The sequence below is a fragment of the Gambusia affinis genome, linkage group LG09, assembly GCF_019740435.1.
Source record: "Gambusia affinis linkage group LG09, SWU_Gaff_1.0, whole genome shotgun sequence".
Lineage (NCBI taxonomy): Eukaryota > Metazoa > Chordata > Actinopteri > Cyprinodontiformes > Poeciliidae > Gambusia > Gambusia affinis.
In genome coordinates, this window is record NC_057876.1 from 14427658 (window position 1) to 14445012 (window position 17355).

Genomic DNA, 17355 nt, shown 5'->3' on the forward strand with positions numbered 1-17355 from the left:
ACACCTAGGGAGAATTTAGAGAAACCAATTAGGTTTCATGTTTTTGGACTGTGGGAGGAAGCCGGAGAACCCGGAGAGAACCCACGCATGCACAGGGAGAACATGCAAACCCCATGCAGAAAGATCCCCGGCCGGGAATCGAACCCAGGACCTTCTTGCTGCAAGGCAATAGCTCTACCAACTGCGCCACTGTGCAGCCCCCGTGGTCCACCAATCCCCTCAAATGGCGCTAGCCATGGTGCTGTAATACAATGTCGATGTGACTACTGGTTAAATTATACATAAATATAACTAGAAAGAGCCGTCTTAAATATTTATTATTATTATTATTATTATTATTATTATTATTATTATTATTATTATTATTATTATTATTATTATTATTATTATTATTATTGTTGTTATTTATACAAGTAGTCGTAGTATTTCTCGTTCGCCAGCTCGTCTATTGGCGCTTTTCTTTTAAAGCCGTCACTTTGTTTAAGACTTTTCACACTGTGTGGTTAAAGGTTATAATTATCATCTGATGTCAATATTACTTGGCTGACCGGAAGCTATATTTTCTTGATGTTTCTTCAGTAAAGAAAAAAAACAAACAAAAAAAACAACAATACCACTGAATGATTTTATCAGGGTTTTTTTTTATTTGTTTTGTTTCTTTTTATTTCATTATTTTCAATCTAGGAAAGTCTGTGTATCGGACACAAGATGTCACCCGAGACCATAGATTCCCTGATGCTCGCCTAATGGTTTGAAACTCCTCCTTTTACTTGCTGAAGTATGAGCCACTCAGTGGTTGGTGTTTGTTTGCACGTCGTCGCGGGGCAAGATGGTTTCGAGACTCGAAGATGTTGGACGTATTTTTTACTTTTTTGCCGTTTTATAGCTAAAGGAGCTTTGTTTGGATTGACCGCTTTGTACAATAATGAATCGGAAACTTAAAAAAGAATCCGAATGGATGCTGCTCGCCATTACTCTTTGTTTATTTGATTGGTCCTCCGCTCAGATTTCCTACTCGGTCTCCGAGGAGGCGGACAAAGGGACAGTGGTCGGGAATATTGCTAAGGATTTACACGTCAGCGCCCAGCAACTGGAGGAGCGAGGATTTCGAATTGTGTCTGGACACAGTAAGACGTATTTTGAAGCCAATTTAAAAACAGGAGTGTTATTTGTAAGCGACAGGATCGACCGCGAAGAGCTTTGTCCTAATACACCCAAGTGCCCCTTAAACATACAGGGAATCCTGAGCAATCCCATGAACATATATCGCATTGAAGTGAACATCCTGGATATTAATGATAACGCACCGGCATTCTCAGAGAAAATTCATGTGTTCAATATCTCTGAATCATCCTCGACGGGGGAAAGATATCCTCTCCCAGCAGCTCACGACGCAGATACTGACATAAATTCAGTCAAAACATTTAAACTGAGTCCAAACGAGTATTTTTCGATTGATGTCAGCAGCAGTCGCGACAGCGTGTCTGCTGAGTTGGTTCTGCAGAAAGCTTTAGACAGAGAGAAGCAACCCACAATGAAACTGACCCTGACTGCTGTGGACGGAGGAAAACCTTTGAAGTCTGGCAGCATGCAAATTCTCGTAAACGTGATAGACGCTAATGATAATTCACCTTTGTTCAGTAAATCGCTTTATAAAGTAAGTGTCAGCGAAAACACACCGGTGGGTACAACAATATTAAAATTAAATGCAACCGATTTAGACGAGGGTCCGCATGCACACATCACCTATTTTTTAATGGGAGGGGGGACGGTAGACTCTTCTAGAAAATTCAGTGTTATTCCGGAGAGCGGTGAGCTGATTGTCAAAGCTGATTTGGATTACGAGGAAAGTAATGTATATGAATTAAGAGTGCGCGCAACAGATCAAGGCGCATCCCCAAGGAGTGGGTACGCAAAGGTGTTGCTCGAGGTTGTTGATATTAATGACAATGCACCTGAAATCTCGATAACATCCATGATGAGTACTGTGCAGGAAGATGCAGCAATTGGAACAGTCGTTGCTTTGGTAACAGTGAGCGATAAAGACGGAGGATCAAATGGCCTCACTAGTTGTAAAATCCAAGACGCAGTCCCATTTAAATTAACGTCAAACTACAAAAACTATTATTCGTTGATAATTGACAGTCCTCTTGACAGAGAGACTGTATCCGTTCATAATTTGACTATTACTGCTGTAGATGAAGGTAGCCCAGCGCTCACTGGTACTGCTGTGGTCAGCGTGTGTATTTCTGACGTGAATGACAATGCACCTAGATTTCCAGAAGGTGATATCAACGTGTATCTGAAAGAAAACAGTAAAGTTGGAGAAATAATCACAAAGGTAACAGCACAGGATGCGGACGCCAGCGAAAATGCTAAAATTACGTATTCTTTAATTGATAAAAATCCTGCTAAAACACAACTTTCAACTATTTTACATATAAACAGAGAAACAGGTGAAATTAGTGCGCTGCAGTCTTTCAACTATGAGGAGTTGAACACATTGCAGTTTAAAATTCAGGCCACAGATTCTGGTAATCCTCCGCTCAGTAGCAACGTGACTGTTAATGTTTTAATCCTGGATGAAAATGATAATAATCCAACTATTTTAGCTCCTTATTCTGAGCTCGGCTCTGTTAACAGTGAGACCATCCCTTATTCTGCTGAAGCGGGATACTTTGTAGCAAAGATCAGGGCTGTGGACGCAGATTCTGGATACAACGCGCTGCTTTCGTATCACCTGTCGGAGCCCAAAGGAAACAACCTGTTCAGGATCGGAACCAGCACCGGAGAAATCAGGACTAAGAGGAGAATGAGCGACAATGACCTGAAAACTCACCACTTGTTGGTGTTAGTTTCTGATAATGGAGAACCTTCTCTGTCAGCCACTGTTTCTATTGATGTGATGGTGGTTGAAAGCACAGCTGATGTCCAGACTCAGTTCAGACATGTTCCTATAAAGGAGGACAACTTCTCTGATTTGAACTTGTATCTACTGATCTCCATCGTGTCAGTGTCTGTGATCTTTCTGCTGAGTCTCATCAGTTTAATAGCTGTCAGATGCCACAGGACAGACAGTGATTTCAGCAGGTACAGCGCCCCCATGATCACCACCCACCCTGACGGGAGCTGGTCTTACTCTAAAGCTACTCAGCAGTATGACGTGTGTTTCAGCTCAGACACACTGAAGAGTGACGTAGTGGTTTTCCCCGCCCCTTTTCCTCCCGTGGATGGTGAACTGATCAGTATTAATGGAGGAGACACTTTTACCAGAACTCAGACTTTACCAAGCAAAGATAAGGTATGTCATCAATGAGACTTCATGTTATGGTTTAGAACTAAATTATAGTAATTTTAAGAAGTGCTTGTTAATTTGCTGGGATCAAAAAGGAGAGCAAGTCTTTATGAATGTTATCAATTATACAGAAGATGTCATATTTATATATATTTTTTTACAAGCCTTTACAAAGAGTTCTTGTCATTGCTGAAGTCAAGCTGCCTGGTTGAACTTTATTTCTACAAACACATAAGAACATGTTTAAACTTTTGTGTGATTAGTTCAAGGAATATTATATATCTTCCTTGAGACACTACAGCATAATGTAGTGCATGCAGTTTGAAATTCAAATACTCTAGCTAATCTTAGGTACTTACTTGATCTAAAAATACAAACATTTACTGCTGCGAGATATAAACACTATAAAATGTAACAAAAATGTACTCAATTATTTACTTGTCTTACGTGCCACTATTATAACATTTTGTAATATTGTCCTAATGACTCATAATTAAACATTAGACATAAGCAACAATGACCATAAAATGATTGTACTCTCAATATGTTTTCTTTATTTAACAAGACTGCTCAGTTGAAAATTAAGAAAAACAAAATGCTAAGTCATGTCGGCGCTATCCATGGTACTGATGTCAGAGATACAGCATCTGAATACCTCCGGACTCCACTCCAGTTATCTTTGTTTCTTTAATGTATGTAAGAATACTAGATTAGATGGGTTATCACACTACTGTGCAACATGATCAAGATTATAACTTCATACATTTTATTTGGTCATCTCAAATAAAATGTCATGTTATAACATTTGTTTTGAAATTATCATTGTACTCTTCAAATTATTTTCATATTTGCATTTTTTATTGACATTTCTAAACTTCTGCATGAAGATTTTTTATATGTATATAGTTTTATTAATGCAATAAAACCACGAGTACGTGATATGTATTTCAGTTACAACGACTGTCTAGTTTGCTATTCTGATAAGTGTCTATATATTTTCTACCACATGATGTCACTCGAGACCATTAGTATGACTCAGATTATACGTCTATAACCCCTCCTTGGTTCATCCCGAAAAGAATAACCCGTCATCAGCTTTTGTAGCTTCCCATCATTCGGTCGTACGGCTTGGAAAGGAACACACTGTGTCCTGTAAATAGGATCTGCATATTTTTTATGAATATAAATGGTATAACCGTGTCTCCTTTGTTACCACATTAAGGATGTTTTGGGCAACACAACACGGACATCTTTGGATTTATTCTGCTGCGCTGCTTTCTCTTTGTGAGCTGTCCATATCCCAGCTATCGTATTCCGTTTCCGAGGAGTTGAACAAAGGGACTGTTGTGGGAAATGTCGCTAAGGATTTAAACCTGAACGTGCACGAGCTGAACACCAGGGATCTACGTGTTGTTTCTGGCTTCAGCAAGACATATTTTGACGTGAATTTAAAGACCGGGAACCTCTTTGTCACTGAGAGGATAGACAGAGAGGAGCTTTGTCCACACGCGGTAAAATGCTCTATGAAAATACAAGCTGCTTTAAGCAATCCAATGAATGTGCACCGTATCGAGATAAACATTCTTGACGTAAATGATAACTCACCTTTGTTTATCGAAAAAACACATGTATTAAATATCTCGGAGTCGTTATCACCAGGAGAGAGATATCCTCTCCCTGTAGCGGTGGATCCGGATATAGGAAGCAACGCGGTAAAAAGCTACAAGCTGAGTCAGAATGAACATTTCTCGCTTGATGTGCAGAGTGGTGGAGAGCATGGCGTTCTGGCCGAGTTGGTGCTGCAGAAAGCTTTGGACAGAGAAAAAGAATCAGCGATTAAACTTGTTTTTACTGCTGTAGATGGAGGCGTGCCACCCAGATCAGGGACATTGCAGCTGACAGTAAACGTCATAGATGTGAATGACAACAGTCCTGTGTTCAGTAAAACTCTGTACAAGGTGCAGATCAGAGAAAATGTTAGTCCCGGAACGTTTGTTCTCCAGTTAAATGCGACGGATTTGGACGAAGGTGTGAACAGCGACATTCAGTATTTCTTCATAAAAACGGGAAGTATTGATCCGTCTGGCCTGTTTGATTTAAACGCAGAAACAGGGAAAGTAACAGTGAAAGAAGGCCTAGATTATGAAGAAACACGTGCTTATGAAATCAGAGTTCAGGCAAAGGATCAAGGAGTCCCTCCTCGCAGTGCGCATGCCAAGTTATTAATAGAGGTTATTGATGTTAATGACAATTCTCCAGAAATATCTGTCACGTCCTTGATGACACCCGTAAGAGAGGATGCAGAGCAGGGGACGGTCGTTGCTTTCATTACGGTGAGTGACAAAGATGGCGGGAAAAATGGAATAACTAGATGCAGCGTAGCTGGATCGCTTCCCTTTAAGCTGAAGTCCAACTACAAAAATGACTATTCATTAGTAGTTGATGGACCGCTCGACAGAGAAAATATCTCTACATATGAAATCACCGTTACAGCTTCAGATGACGGAAGTCCATGTCTGTCTAGCATCAAAGTAATTTCTGTACAAGTTGCTGATGTTAATGATAACGCACCTCGTTTTACCGAACCCGTGATTCACGTTTTTGTCAAAGAAAACAGCCCAGTCGGTTCAAAACTTTGCACAATAAGTGCAATTGATACGGATGCGGATGACAATGCAAGAGTTACCTACAGACTTTCGAATGATTTTCAAAAGAGTATGCCAGTTTCTTCAGTATTAAGCATCAAATCAAACACTGGTGACGTAATAAGTCTGCAGTCTTTTAACTACGAGGAACTGAAAACGTTTAAGTTTCAAGTTCAGGCCACAGACTCTGGTGTTCCTCCGCTCAGCAGCAACGTTACTGTTAACATTTTAATTCTGGATGAAAATGATAACAATCCAACTATTTTAGCTCCTTATTCTGAGCTCGGATCTGTTAACAGTGAGACCATCCCTTATTCTGCTGAAGCGGGATACTTTGTAGCAAAGATCAGGGCTGTGGACGCAGATTCTGGATACAACGCGCTGCTTTCTTATCACCTGTCAGAGCCCAAAGGAAACAACCTGTTCAGGATCGGAACCAGCACCGGAGAAATCAGGACTAAGAGGAGAATGAGCGACAATGACCTGAAAACTCACCACTTGTTGGTGTTAGTTTCTGATAATGGAGAACCTTCTCTGTCAGCCACTGTTTCTATTGACGTGATGGTGGTTGAAAGCACAGCTGATGTCCAGACTCAGTTCAGACATGTTTCTAAAAAGGAGGACAACTTCTCTGATTTGAACTTGTATCTACTGATCTCCATCGTGTCAGTGTCTGTGATCTTTCTGCTGAGTCTCATCAGTTTAATAGCTGTCAGATGCCACAGGACAGACAGTGATTTCAGCAGGTACAGCGCCCCCATGATCACCACCCACCCTGACGGGAGCTGGTCTTACTCTAAAGCTACCCAGCAGTATGACGTGTGTTTCAGCTCAAACACACTGAAGAGTGACGTAGTGGTTTTCCCCGCCCCGTTTCCTCCTGTAGACGCTGAACTGATCAGTATTAATGGATGTGATACTTTTACCAGAACTCAGACTTTACCAAACACAGAAAAGGTAAGTTAATATTGGTCTGTAAGTACTTTGTGTAAAAGGAACTTACAGATAAATGTTGTATTTTATGGCTTACAGCACTATATATCAATAATCTATGAAACCTACGTGTAGTTTATTTGTCATTGTGAAAGTAAAGATATATATTTTTAGTGTTCAACGAAACGTATACATGATATTTACCTTGTCAAACACGCGCCCATCTAAGACTCTTTCCTCGTGCTGTAAATTCTTTTTTTGCTTTTTGATTGAAATAGTTCACTTCTTGCGTTTTTCTGTCCTTTAAGGATGAATTGTTGCTCAAATTGATATCATTAAATATTCTATCTTTGTTTGTTGCATTTACTATTAGTATGTTCACGCTACATTTTTTTTATTCATCTTGCTTGAATAACAGTAGACTGACATGAAAAAACTTCCGCTTGTCGCAAATAATTTAAGTGATTTTGCATAATGAAAGTGTCATTATTTTGTATGCTTAAAATTTTCTGCTCGTTTTTCATATTATATGGTCACAGCGCGTGGGGTCGCTGATGACCGTGTGTTTGGTGAGCTTGCTGGTTTTAGTCTCCTCCTTTCTTTTTATGCGTCACAGCAGACTATCTGTGCTTTGTTTGATCAGCAGAAACGATGGCTGAACACCCGGGAGTGGAATCACTTGCTTTGAACATATTTGCCGAACGAGTGGTGTCAGTGTAGAAACATTAAGGATATCGTGCATTTCTCTCGAATCAGCGATGAGCAGAAGAAGGAATAATGGGATCTTATTTTTCCTGGTCATGTTGTTTGCATCCGACTGGTCTGCTGCTCAGATATCCTACTCTATCACCGAGGAGGCGGACAAAGGAACTGTTGTCGGGAACCTCGCAAAGGATTTAAACGTCAACGTGCGAGACCTGCAAACCAGGAATCTAAATATTGTGTCGGGACACAGTAAGAAATACTTGGAAGCTAATTTTAAAACAGGAGAGCTTTATGTCAATGACAGGATAGATCGTGAAGAGCTTTGTCTGAACACTATTAAATGCACGTTAAATCTAGAGGCCATACTGAGTGATCCTGTAGTGCATAAACGCATCGAGGTGTTGATTAATGACGTGAACGACAACGCCCCTACTTTTGTGGAGAAATATTTCTCTGTCAATATTTCTGAATCTTCACCAGCGGGCGAGCGCTTCTTGCTGCCTTTGGCAGTCGATGCAGATTCAGGCAGCAATTCTGTAAAGACGTACAAGCTCAGTGTAAATGAATACTTTTCCCTCGACGTACAGAGCGGCGGAGAACACAGCGCATCTGCTGAATTAGTGCTGCTGAAAGCTTTAGACCGAGAGAAACAAGCAACTATTACACTGACACTCACTGCTATTGATGGCGGCAGAGCTCCAAAATCGGGAACTGTTCAAATAATTATTAATGTTTTAGATGTCAACGACAACACGCCCTATTTTATCAAAACACTTTATAAAGCTCGCGTTAATGAAAATGCCAAAGTGGGCACTAAAGTTATTCAGCTCAATGCCACTGATTTAGATGAAGGAAGCAATGGCAAAGTAGTTTACTCTTTTGTCAAACGTGCAAATTTTAATCCATCTGATATATTTTTGATAAATGATGAAACCGGAGATATCAGCCTTAAAGGTAAATTAGACCATGAAACACAGTCAGCCTACGAAATTCATGTTCAAGTCACAGACAAAGGTGCGTCACCTCGGAGATCCAATGGGAAGCTTTTGATTGAAGTAGTGGATGTAAACGATAATACCCCAGGAATTGTTGTAACATCACTGATGAACCCAGTTAAAGAAGATGCTAAAATAGGAAGCGTTGTCGCTTTGGTTACAGTAACGGATAAAGATGGAGGTAAAAACGGTCAAGCTCGATGTAAGCTTGTTGGTTCAACTCCTTTCAAGTTAAATGCTAATTATAAGAGTTATTACTCTTTAGTTGTAGATGGACCCCTTGATCGAGAAGCACATCCTTCTTACAATCTCACAATTATAGCTAATGATGACGGGGTTCCATCTCTGTCCAGCAGCACCGTTATCAATGTACAAATCTCTGATGTTAATGATAACGCGCCTCATTTCCTTGATTCTGTGATCAATATTTATGTGAAAGAAAACAGCCCAGTTGGAGCCAGTATTTTTAAAATAAGCGCAGTCGATCCTGATATAAATGAAAACGCGAAAGTAACTTATTCCGTAGATGCTGATAATAAAAATTTCCCCGTGACTTCGTTTATAAACATCAACTCAGATACTGGAGAAATTATTACTCTGCAGTCTTTTAATTCTGAACAATTGAAGACATTTCAGTTTAAAGTTAAGGCAATTGACTCGGGTGTTCCTCCACTAAGCAGAAATGTGACTGTGAATGTGTGCATTCTAGATGAAAATGATAACAATCCAACTATTTTAGCTCCTTATTCTGAGCTCGGCTCTGTTAACAGTGAGACCATCCCTTATTCTGCTGAAACGGGATACTTTGTAGCAAAGATCAGGGCTGTGGACGCAGATTCTGGATACAACGCGCTGCTTTCTTATCACCTGTCGGAGCCCAAAGGAAACAACCTGTTCAGGATCGGAACCAGCACCGGAGAAATCAGGACTAAGAGGAGAATGAGCGACAATGACCTGAAAACTCACCACTTGTTGGTGTTAGTTTCTGATAATGGAGAACCTTCTCTGTCAGCCACTGTTTCTATTGATGTGATGGTGGTTGAAACCACCGCTGATGTCCAGACTCAGTTCAGACATGTTCCTATAAAGGAGGACAACTTCTCTGATTTGAACTTGTATCTACTGATCTCCATCGTGTCAGTGTCTGTGATCTTTCTGCTGAGTCTCGTCAGTTTAATAGCTGTCAGATGCCACAGGACAGACAGTGATTTCGATGGGTTATCACACTACTGTGCAACATGATGATTTTCAGCTCAGACTTCATACATTTTATTTGGTCATCCACCTGTAAAATGTCAGTATTAACATTTGTTTTAAATGGTCATTTACTCACAAAATTAATTTGGTCATATTTGCAATTTTTTGTTGCATTTACAATTAGCATGTTCACGTTACATTTTTTTTTATTCATCTTGCTTGAATAACAGTAGGCTGACATGAAAAAAACGTCCACTTGTCGCAAATAATTTAAGTGATTTTGCATAATGAAAGTGTCATTATTTTGTATGCTTAAAATTATCTGCTCGTTTTTCATATTATATGGTCACAGCGCGTGGGGTCGCTGATGACCGTGTGTTTGGTGAGCTTGCTGGTTTTAGTCTCCTCCTTTATCTTTATGCGTCACAGCAGACTATGTGTGCTTTGTTTGATGAGCAGAAACGATGGCTAAACACCCGGGAGTGGAATCACTTGCTTTGAACATATTTGCCGAACGAGTGGTGTCAGTTCAGAAACATTAAGGATATCGTGCATTTCTCTCGAATCAGCGATGAGCAGAAGAAGGAATAATGGGATCTTATTTTTCCTGGTCATGTTGTTTGCATCCGACTGGTCTGCTGCTCAGATATCCTATTCTATCACCGAGGAGGCGGACAAAGGAACTGTTGTCGGGAACCTCGCAAAGGATTTGAACGTCAACGTCCGAGACCTGCAAACCAGGAATCTAAATATTGTGTCGGGACACAGTAAGAAATACTTGGAAGCTAATTTTAAAACAGGAGAGCTTCATGTAAATGACAGGATAGATCGTGAAGAGCTTTGTCTGAACACTATTAAATGCACGTTAAATTTAGAGGCCATACTGAGTGATCCTGTAGTGCATAAACGCATCGAGGTGTTGATTAATGACGTGAACGACAACGCGCCTGTCTTTGCGGAGGAATTATTTTCTCTCAATATTTATGAATCTTCACCAGCGGGTGAGCGCTTCCTGCTGCCTTTGGCAGTCGATGCAGATTCAGGCAGCAATTCTGTAAAGACGTACAAGCTAAGTGTAAATGAATACTTTTCCCTCGACGTACAGAGCGGCGGAGAACACAGCGTTTCTGCTGAATTACTGCTGCTGAAAGCTTTAGATCGAGAGAAACAAGCAACTATTAACCTAAAACTTACTGCTTTAGATGGAGGAAGGCCTCCACTATCTGGATCTGTTCAGATTATTATCCATATCATAGATGCCAATGATAACACGCCGTCTTTTAGCAGGACACTTTATAAAGCTCGCGTAACTGAGAATGCCCCGGTAGGATTTCAAATTATTCAACTCAATGCCACTGACTTAGATGAAGGGGAAAACGCAAAGAGAGTTTACTCTTTTGTCAAACGTGCAAACTTTAATCCATCTGATATATTTTTTATTAATGAAGAAACCGGGGATATCAGCGTGAAAAGTGAGTTAGATTATGAAGCACAGTCAAAATTTGAAATTCATGTTCAAGTCACAGACAAAGGTGCGTCACCTCGGAGATCCAATGGGAAGCTTTTGATCGAAGTAGTGGATGTAAACGATAATACCCCAGAAATTGTTGTAACGGCACTGATGAACCCAGTTAAAGAAGATGCTGAAATAGGAAGCGTTGTCGCTTTGGTTACAGTGACGGATAAAGATGGAGGTAAAAACGGTCAAGCTCGATGTAAGCTTGTTGGTTCAACTCCTTTTAAACTAAATTCTAATTATAAGAGTTATTACTCTTTAGTTGTAGATGGACCCCTTGATCGAGAAGCACATGCTACTTACAATCTCACAATTATAGCTAATGATGACGGAGTTCCATCTCTGTCCAGCACTACCGTTATCAATGTACAAATCTCTGATGTTAATGATAACGCGCCTCATTTCCTTGATTCTGTGATCAATATTTATGTGAAAGAAAACAGCCCAGTTGGAGCCAGTATTTTTACTATAAGCGCAGTCGATGCTGATAAGATTGAAAACGCGAGAGTAACTTATTATATAGAAGATGATAATAAAAATATCCCCGTGACTTCGTTTATAAACATCAACTCAGATAATGGAGAAATTATTACTCTGCAGTCTTTTAATTATGAAGAATTGAAAACATTCCAGTTTAAAGTTAAGGCTACAGATTGTGGTGTTCCTCCACTCAGCAGCAACGTGACTGTTAATGTGTGCATTCTGGATGAAAATGATAATAATCCAACTATTTTAGCTCCTTATTCTGAGCTCGGCTCTGTTAACAGTGAGACCATCCCTTATTCTGCTGAAGCGGGATACTTTGTAGCAAAGATCAGGGCTGTGGACGCAGATTCTGGATACAACGCGCTGCTTTCTTATCACCTGTCGGAGCCCAAAGGAAACAACCTGTTCAGGATCGGAACCAGCACCGGAGAAATCAGGACTAAGAGAAGAATGAGCGACAATGACCTGAAAACTCACCACTTGTTGGTGTTAGTTTCTGATAATGGAGAACCTTCTCTGTCAGCCACTGTTTCTATTGACGTGATGGTGGTTGAAAGCACAGCTGATGTCCAGACTCAGTTCAGACATGTTTCTAAAAAGGAGGACAACTTCTCTGATTTGAACTTGTATCTACTGATCTCCATCGTGTCAGTGTCTGTGATCTTTCTGCTGAGTCTCATCAGTTTAATAGCTGTCAGATGCCACAGGACAGACAGTGATTTCAGCAGGTACAGCGCCCCCATGATCACCACCCACCCTGACGGGAGCTGGTCTTACTCTAAAGCTACTCAGCAGTATGACGTGTGTTTCAGCTCAGACACACTGAAGAGTGACGTAGTGGTTTTCCCCGCCCCGTTTCCACCTGTAGATGCTGAACTGATCAGTATTAACGGAAATGATACTTTTACCAGAACTCAGACTTTACCAAACACAGAAAAGGTGAGTTAATATTGGTCACTGAGTCCCTTGTACAAAATTAATTTCTAGATAAATCGTGTATTTTATTGCGAATTCCTCTGTTTGTCTTACTCTATTAATTGTATTTTTTACAACTATTTGAAAAACAAGGAATGAATATTTCTATTATTACAATTAAACCGATAAATGTTTTGCCTTACAAAGCAGCGTTTAAAGCCGTTTCATACTGTGCTGGCCTTTTATCTATTTTTTATGTTTTAAAGTTGTTTGGGAATGATAGATCGTTTTCAAGGATGTCATTTAATTTATATGTTCATTAGCTGCATCTTTTCTGCAGTTTTTTGTTTTTTTCACCTTTTTGTCATGATGTAATATCCGTAACAATAAGCTTAATTGATTTGAGCTGTGTTAAAATTTCATACATTCATGCTTTGCACAAAATCTACTCCACTATGTTTTTTTTATCATTTTTTTATGTTTCTCAGAGTTTAGAGTTAAGGCGCGAGGGGTCGCTGACGACCACGAGATTTTGAAAGCACTTTATGTTTTGTCTCCTCCTTTATTTAATGCGTCACAGAAGACTTGGTGTGCTTTGTTTGAAGAGAAGGAATCATGGTTGAGAGTCGGGGAGTGGAATCATTTGTTTTGACAATTGTTCCGATCGAGTGGTGTCACTTCAGAAACGGTTAAGATATCGTGCATTTCTCTCGAATCAGCGATGAGCAGAAGAAGGAATAATGGGATCTTATTTTTCCTGGTCATGTTGTTTGCATCTGACTGGTCTGCTGCTCAGATATCCTACTCTATCACCGAGGAGGCGGACAAAGGAACTGTTGTCGGGAACCTCGCAAAGGATTTAAACGTCAACGTGCGAGACCTGCAAACCAGGAATCTAAATATTGTGTCGGGACACAGTAAGAAATACTTGGAAGCTAATTTTAAAACAGGAGAGCTTTATGTCAATGACAGGATAGATCGTGAAGAGCTTTGTCTGAACACTATTAAATGCACGTTAAATCTAGAGGCCATACTGAGTGATCCTGTAGTGCATAAACGCATCGAGGTGTTGATTAATGATGTGAACGACAACGCGCCTGCTTTTGCAGAAAAATCATTTTCTCTCAATATTTCTGAATCTTCACCAGCGGGCGAGCGCTTCTTGCTGCCTTTGGCAGTCGATGCAGATTCAGGCAGCAATTCTGTAAAGACGTACAAGCTCAGTGTAAATGAATACTTTTCCCTCGACGTACAGAGCGGCGGAGAACACAGCGCATCTGCTGAATTAGTGCTGCTGAAAGCTTTAGACCGAGAGAAACAAGCAACTATTACACTGACACTCACTGCTATAGATGGAGGCAGGCCTCCAAAAACTGGAACTCTGCAAATTATCGTTAATATTCTCGATGTGAACGATAACACGCCGTCTTTCAGCAAATCACTTTACAAAGCTAGCGTTTACGAAAATGCTCGAATCGCATCTAAAGTTATTCAGCTCAATGCCACTGATTTAGATGAAGGGGAAAACGGAAAAGTAGTTTACTCCTTCTTCAAACGTCCAAACTTTAACCCATCTGATATGTTTTTCATTAATGAAGATACCGGAGATATCAGCGTGAAAAGGGAACTCGATTATGAAACACAGTCAGCCTATGAAATACATGTGCAAGCAACAGACAGAAGTGCCTTACCTCGGAGATCAAATGCAAAACTTTTGATCGAAGTTGTTGATGTAAACGATAATACCCCAGAAATTGTTGTAACATCATTGATGAACCCAGTTAAAGAAGATGCAGAAATAGGAAGCGTTGTCGCTTTGGTTACAGTAACGGATAAAGATGGAGGTAAAAACGGTCAAACTCGATGTAAGCTTGTTGATTCAACTCCTTTTAAACTAAATTCTAATTATAAGAGTTATTACTCTTTAGTTGTAGATGGACCCCTTGATCGAGAAGCAGATGCTACTTACAATCTCACAATTGTAGCTAATGATGACGGAGTTCCATCTCTGTCCAGCACCACCGTTATTAACGTACAAATCTCTGATGTTAATGATAACGCGCCTCATTTCCTGGAATCTGTGATCAATATTTATGTGAAAGAAAACAGCCCAGTTGGAGCCAGTATTTTTACTATAAGCGCAGTCGATCCTGATATAAATGAAAACGCGAAAGTAACTTATTCTGTAGATGCTGACACTAAAAATTTCCCCGTGACTTCGTTTATAGACATCAACTCAGATAATGGAGAAATTATTACTCTGCAGTCTTTTAATTATGAAGAATTGAAAACATTCCAGTTTAAAGTTAAGGCTACAGATTCTGGTGTTCCTCCACTAAGCAGCAACGTGACTGTTAATGTGTGCATTCTGGATGAAAATGACAATAATCCAACTATTTTAGCTCCTTATTCTGAGCTTGGCTCTGTTAATAGTGAGACCATCCCTTATTCTGCTGAAGCGGGATACTTTGTAGCAAAGATCAGGGCTGTGGACGCAGATTCTGGATACAATGCACTGCTTTCTTATCACCTGTCGGAGCCCAAAGGAAACAACCTGTTCAGGATCGGAACCAGCACCGGAGAAATCAGGACTAAGAGGAGAATGAGCGACAATGACCTGAAAACTCATCACTTGTTGGTGTTAGTTTCTGATAATGGAGAACCTTCTCTGTCAGCCACTGTTTCTATTGATGTGATGGTGGTTGAAAGCACAGCTGATGTCCAGACTCAGTTCAGACATGTTCCTATGAAGGAGGACAACTTCTCTGATTTGAACTTGTATCTATTGATCTCCATCGTGTCAGTGTCTGTGATCTTTCTGCTGAGTCTCATCAGTTTAATAGCTGTCAGATGCCACAGGACAGACAGTGATTTCAGCAGGTACAGCGCCCCCATGATCACCACCCACCCTGACGGGAGCTGGTCTTACTCTAAAGCTACTCAGCAGTATGACGTGTGTTTCAGCTCAGACACACTGAAGAGTGACGTAGTGGTTTTCCCCGCCCCGTTTCCACCTGTAGATGCTGAACTGATCAGTATCAACGGGTGTGATACTTTTACCAGAACTCAGACTTTACCAAATACAGATAAGGTAAGGAAGGCTGAAATAGCATTTGTTTAAAACTCGTAAAAATGTCTATATGATAGTTTTTTTTTTGTTTGTTTGTTTTTAAATGTTGTGGTATTCACTCTTTTTGGCCAAACCTCCTTAAAATATTATATCATTATTTAACCGTTATTTTTTTCATATCCCAAATATATTTTGGCAGTACTGCTGATCATAGCTTGTCTGTTTTTGTACTTGTTTTTTTCCGTGGATGTCTTTATTTGCGAGATTATGTCAACCTTTATTTTTGCTGACTATATTTTTCGATTGCTATATAGTCTTTTAGATGGCTAAGCTAATGAATCTTGGATGTTATTTTATCTGTTGTAACCTAAAAGTAGTTGCTAATTGTCAATTTTGTATCTAAGGACTGCAAACAAGATCAGATTGAAGTTGTCTAGCAGCGGACTCTGTCCACGGTCCTGATTTGTGGATCTTGTTTTTCGGAGTTGTGGTGACTGGTGTGGTCATTATATTTCTGAAGATGTCAGCGCAATCTCTGTTTTGTGTCTTTAAAGTGGGTTACCTTAAAATAATAATTCTATTTCTGCCTTCATTAGTGCAATAATCAGCGTATATTTTTTGTTTGTTTGTTTGTTTTTTCAATATCTAATGTTCCGCTAAAAATCTTGCCATTATTTAGCTAAACTGCAATGATTTATTTATATATTATAAACAGCACTTGGTGTCGCTGGAGACCACAAATTTACGGATGGTTCCAGCTCCAGACTCCTCCTTTCCATGTGTAGACATAGTGAACCGCTGCTTTGTGAGAAAACGCATTCGGTCGCTCTGCAGAGAGGATTCCGTCTGACATTTACCACAAAATGGACGTGTTCTAAAATTATATCGGGTTTTTTTTCGTGGTTTGGCAGCCATGGGACGTGGAGGACATTCATGCGCAATCTGGATAAACATCTGGGTTCTGCTTTATTTCTGTGGCGCGTGTACAGCGCTGCTCTCGTTCTCCATTCCCGAGGAGGTTGACAAAGGAACAGTGGTGGGAAATCTCGCTAAGCATTTACAAGTCAGCGTGAGTGAATTGGAAAGACGGGATTTACGAATTGTGTCTGGGCTCTTTAAGAAGTATTTTGACTTGGATTTGAAAGCTGGTACGCTGTATGTTTGCGACAGGATTGATCGCGAAGAGCTATGTCCAAACTCGGAGAAATGTTTCCTAAATATTGAAGCCATGTTGAGCAATCCTTTGCATCTGCATCGCATAGAGGTTCAGATAACGGATATCAATGATAATGCACCATATTTTCTTGACAAGGAAATCAACTTGAATATTTCAGAATCATCCTCTCCCGGAGAGAGGTATTTGCTCCCGATGGCAAACGACGCGGATTCGGGGAATAACGGGGTAAAAAGCTACAAGCTGAGTTCCAATGAATTTTTCTTGCTTGACATACAAAGCGGAGGACAGCACAGCGAATCTGCCGAACTAGTGCTGCAAAAGTCGTTAGACAGAGAGAAAAATGCTGCAAGTAACCTAATATTAATTGCTCTCGACGGAGGTAAGCCTGCCAAAACGGGGACATTAAAGATCACTGTACATA

The 17355-nt window shown here is 40.2% G+C and overlaps 1 protein-coding gene across 26 annotated transcripts in view; it reads left to right on the forward strand.

Moving 5' to 3' along the window:
- Positions 1 to 17355, forward strand: part of LOC122836606 (protocadherin alpha-C2-like) — a 189162-nt gene that overhangs the window by 131122 nt on the left and 40685 nt on the right. Inside the window, exons 1-2 of one of the 26 annotated variants that reach the window (XM_044126273.1) lie at positions 10122 to 12711; positions 15121 to 15166. The exons of 20 other annotated variants lie outside the window; for them this stretch is intronic. In XM_044126273.1, coding sequence (XP_043982208.1) covers positions 10342 to 12711; positions 15121 to 15123 — 2373 coding nt within the window. In that variant the 5' untranslated portion in view covers positions 10122 to 10341 and the 3' untranslated portion in view covers positions 15124 to 15166. Of the gene's footprint in view, positions 1 to 811; positions 3302 to 4436; positions 6898 to 10121; positions 12712 to 13302; positions 15779 to 17355 lie in introns of those variants that run through there. 5 more of the 26 variants (XM_044126274.1, XM_044126252.1, XM_044126248.1 and 2 more) reach the window with 5 other exon arrangements.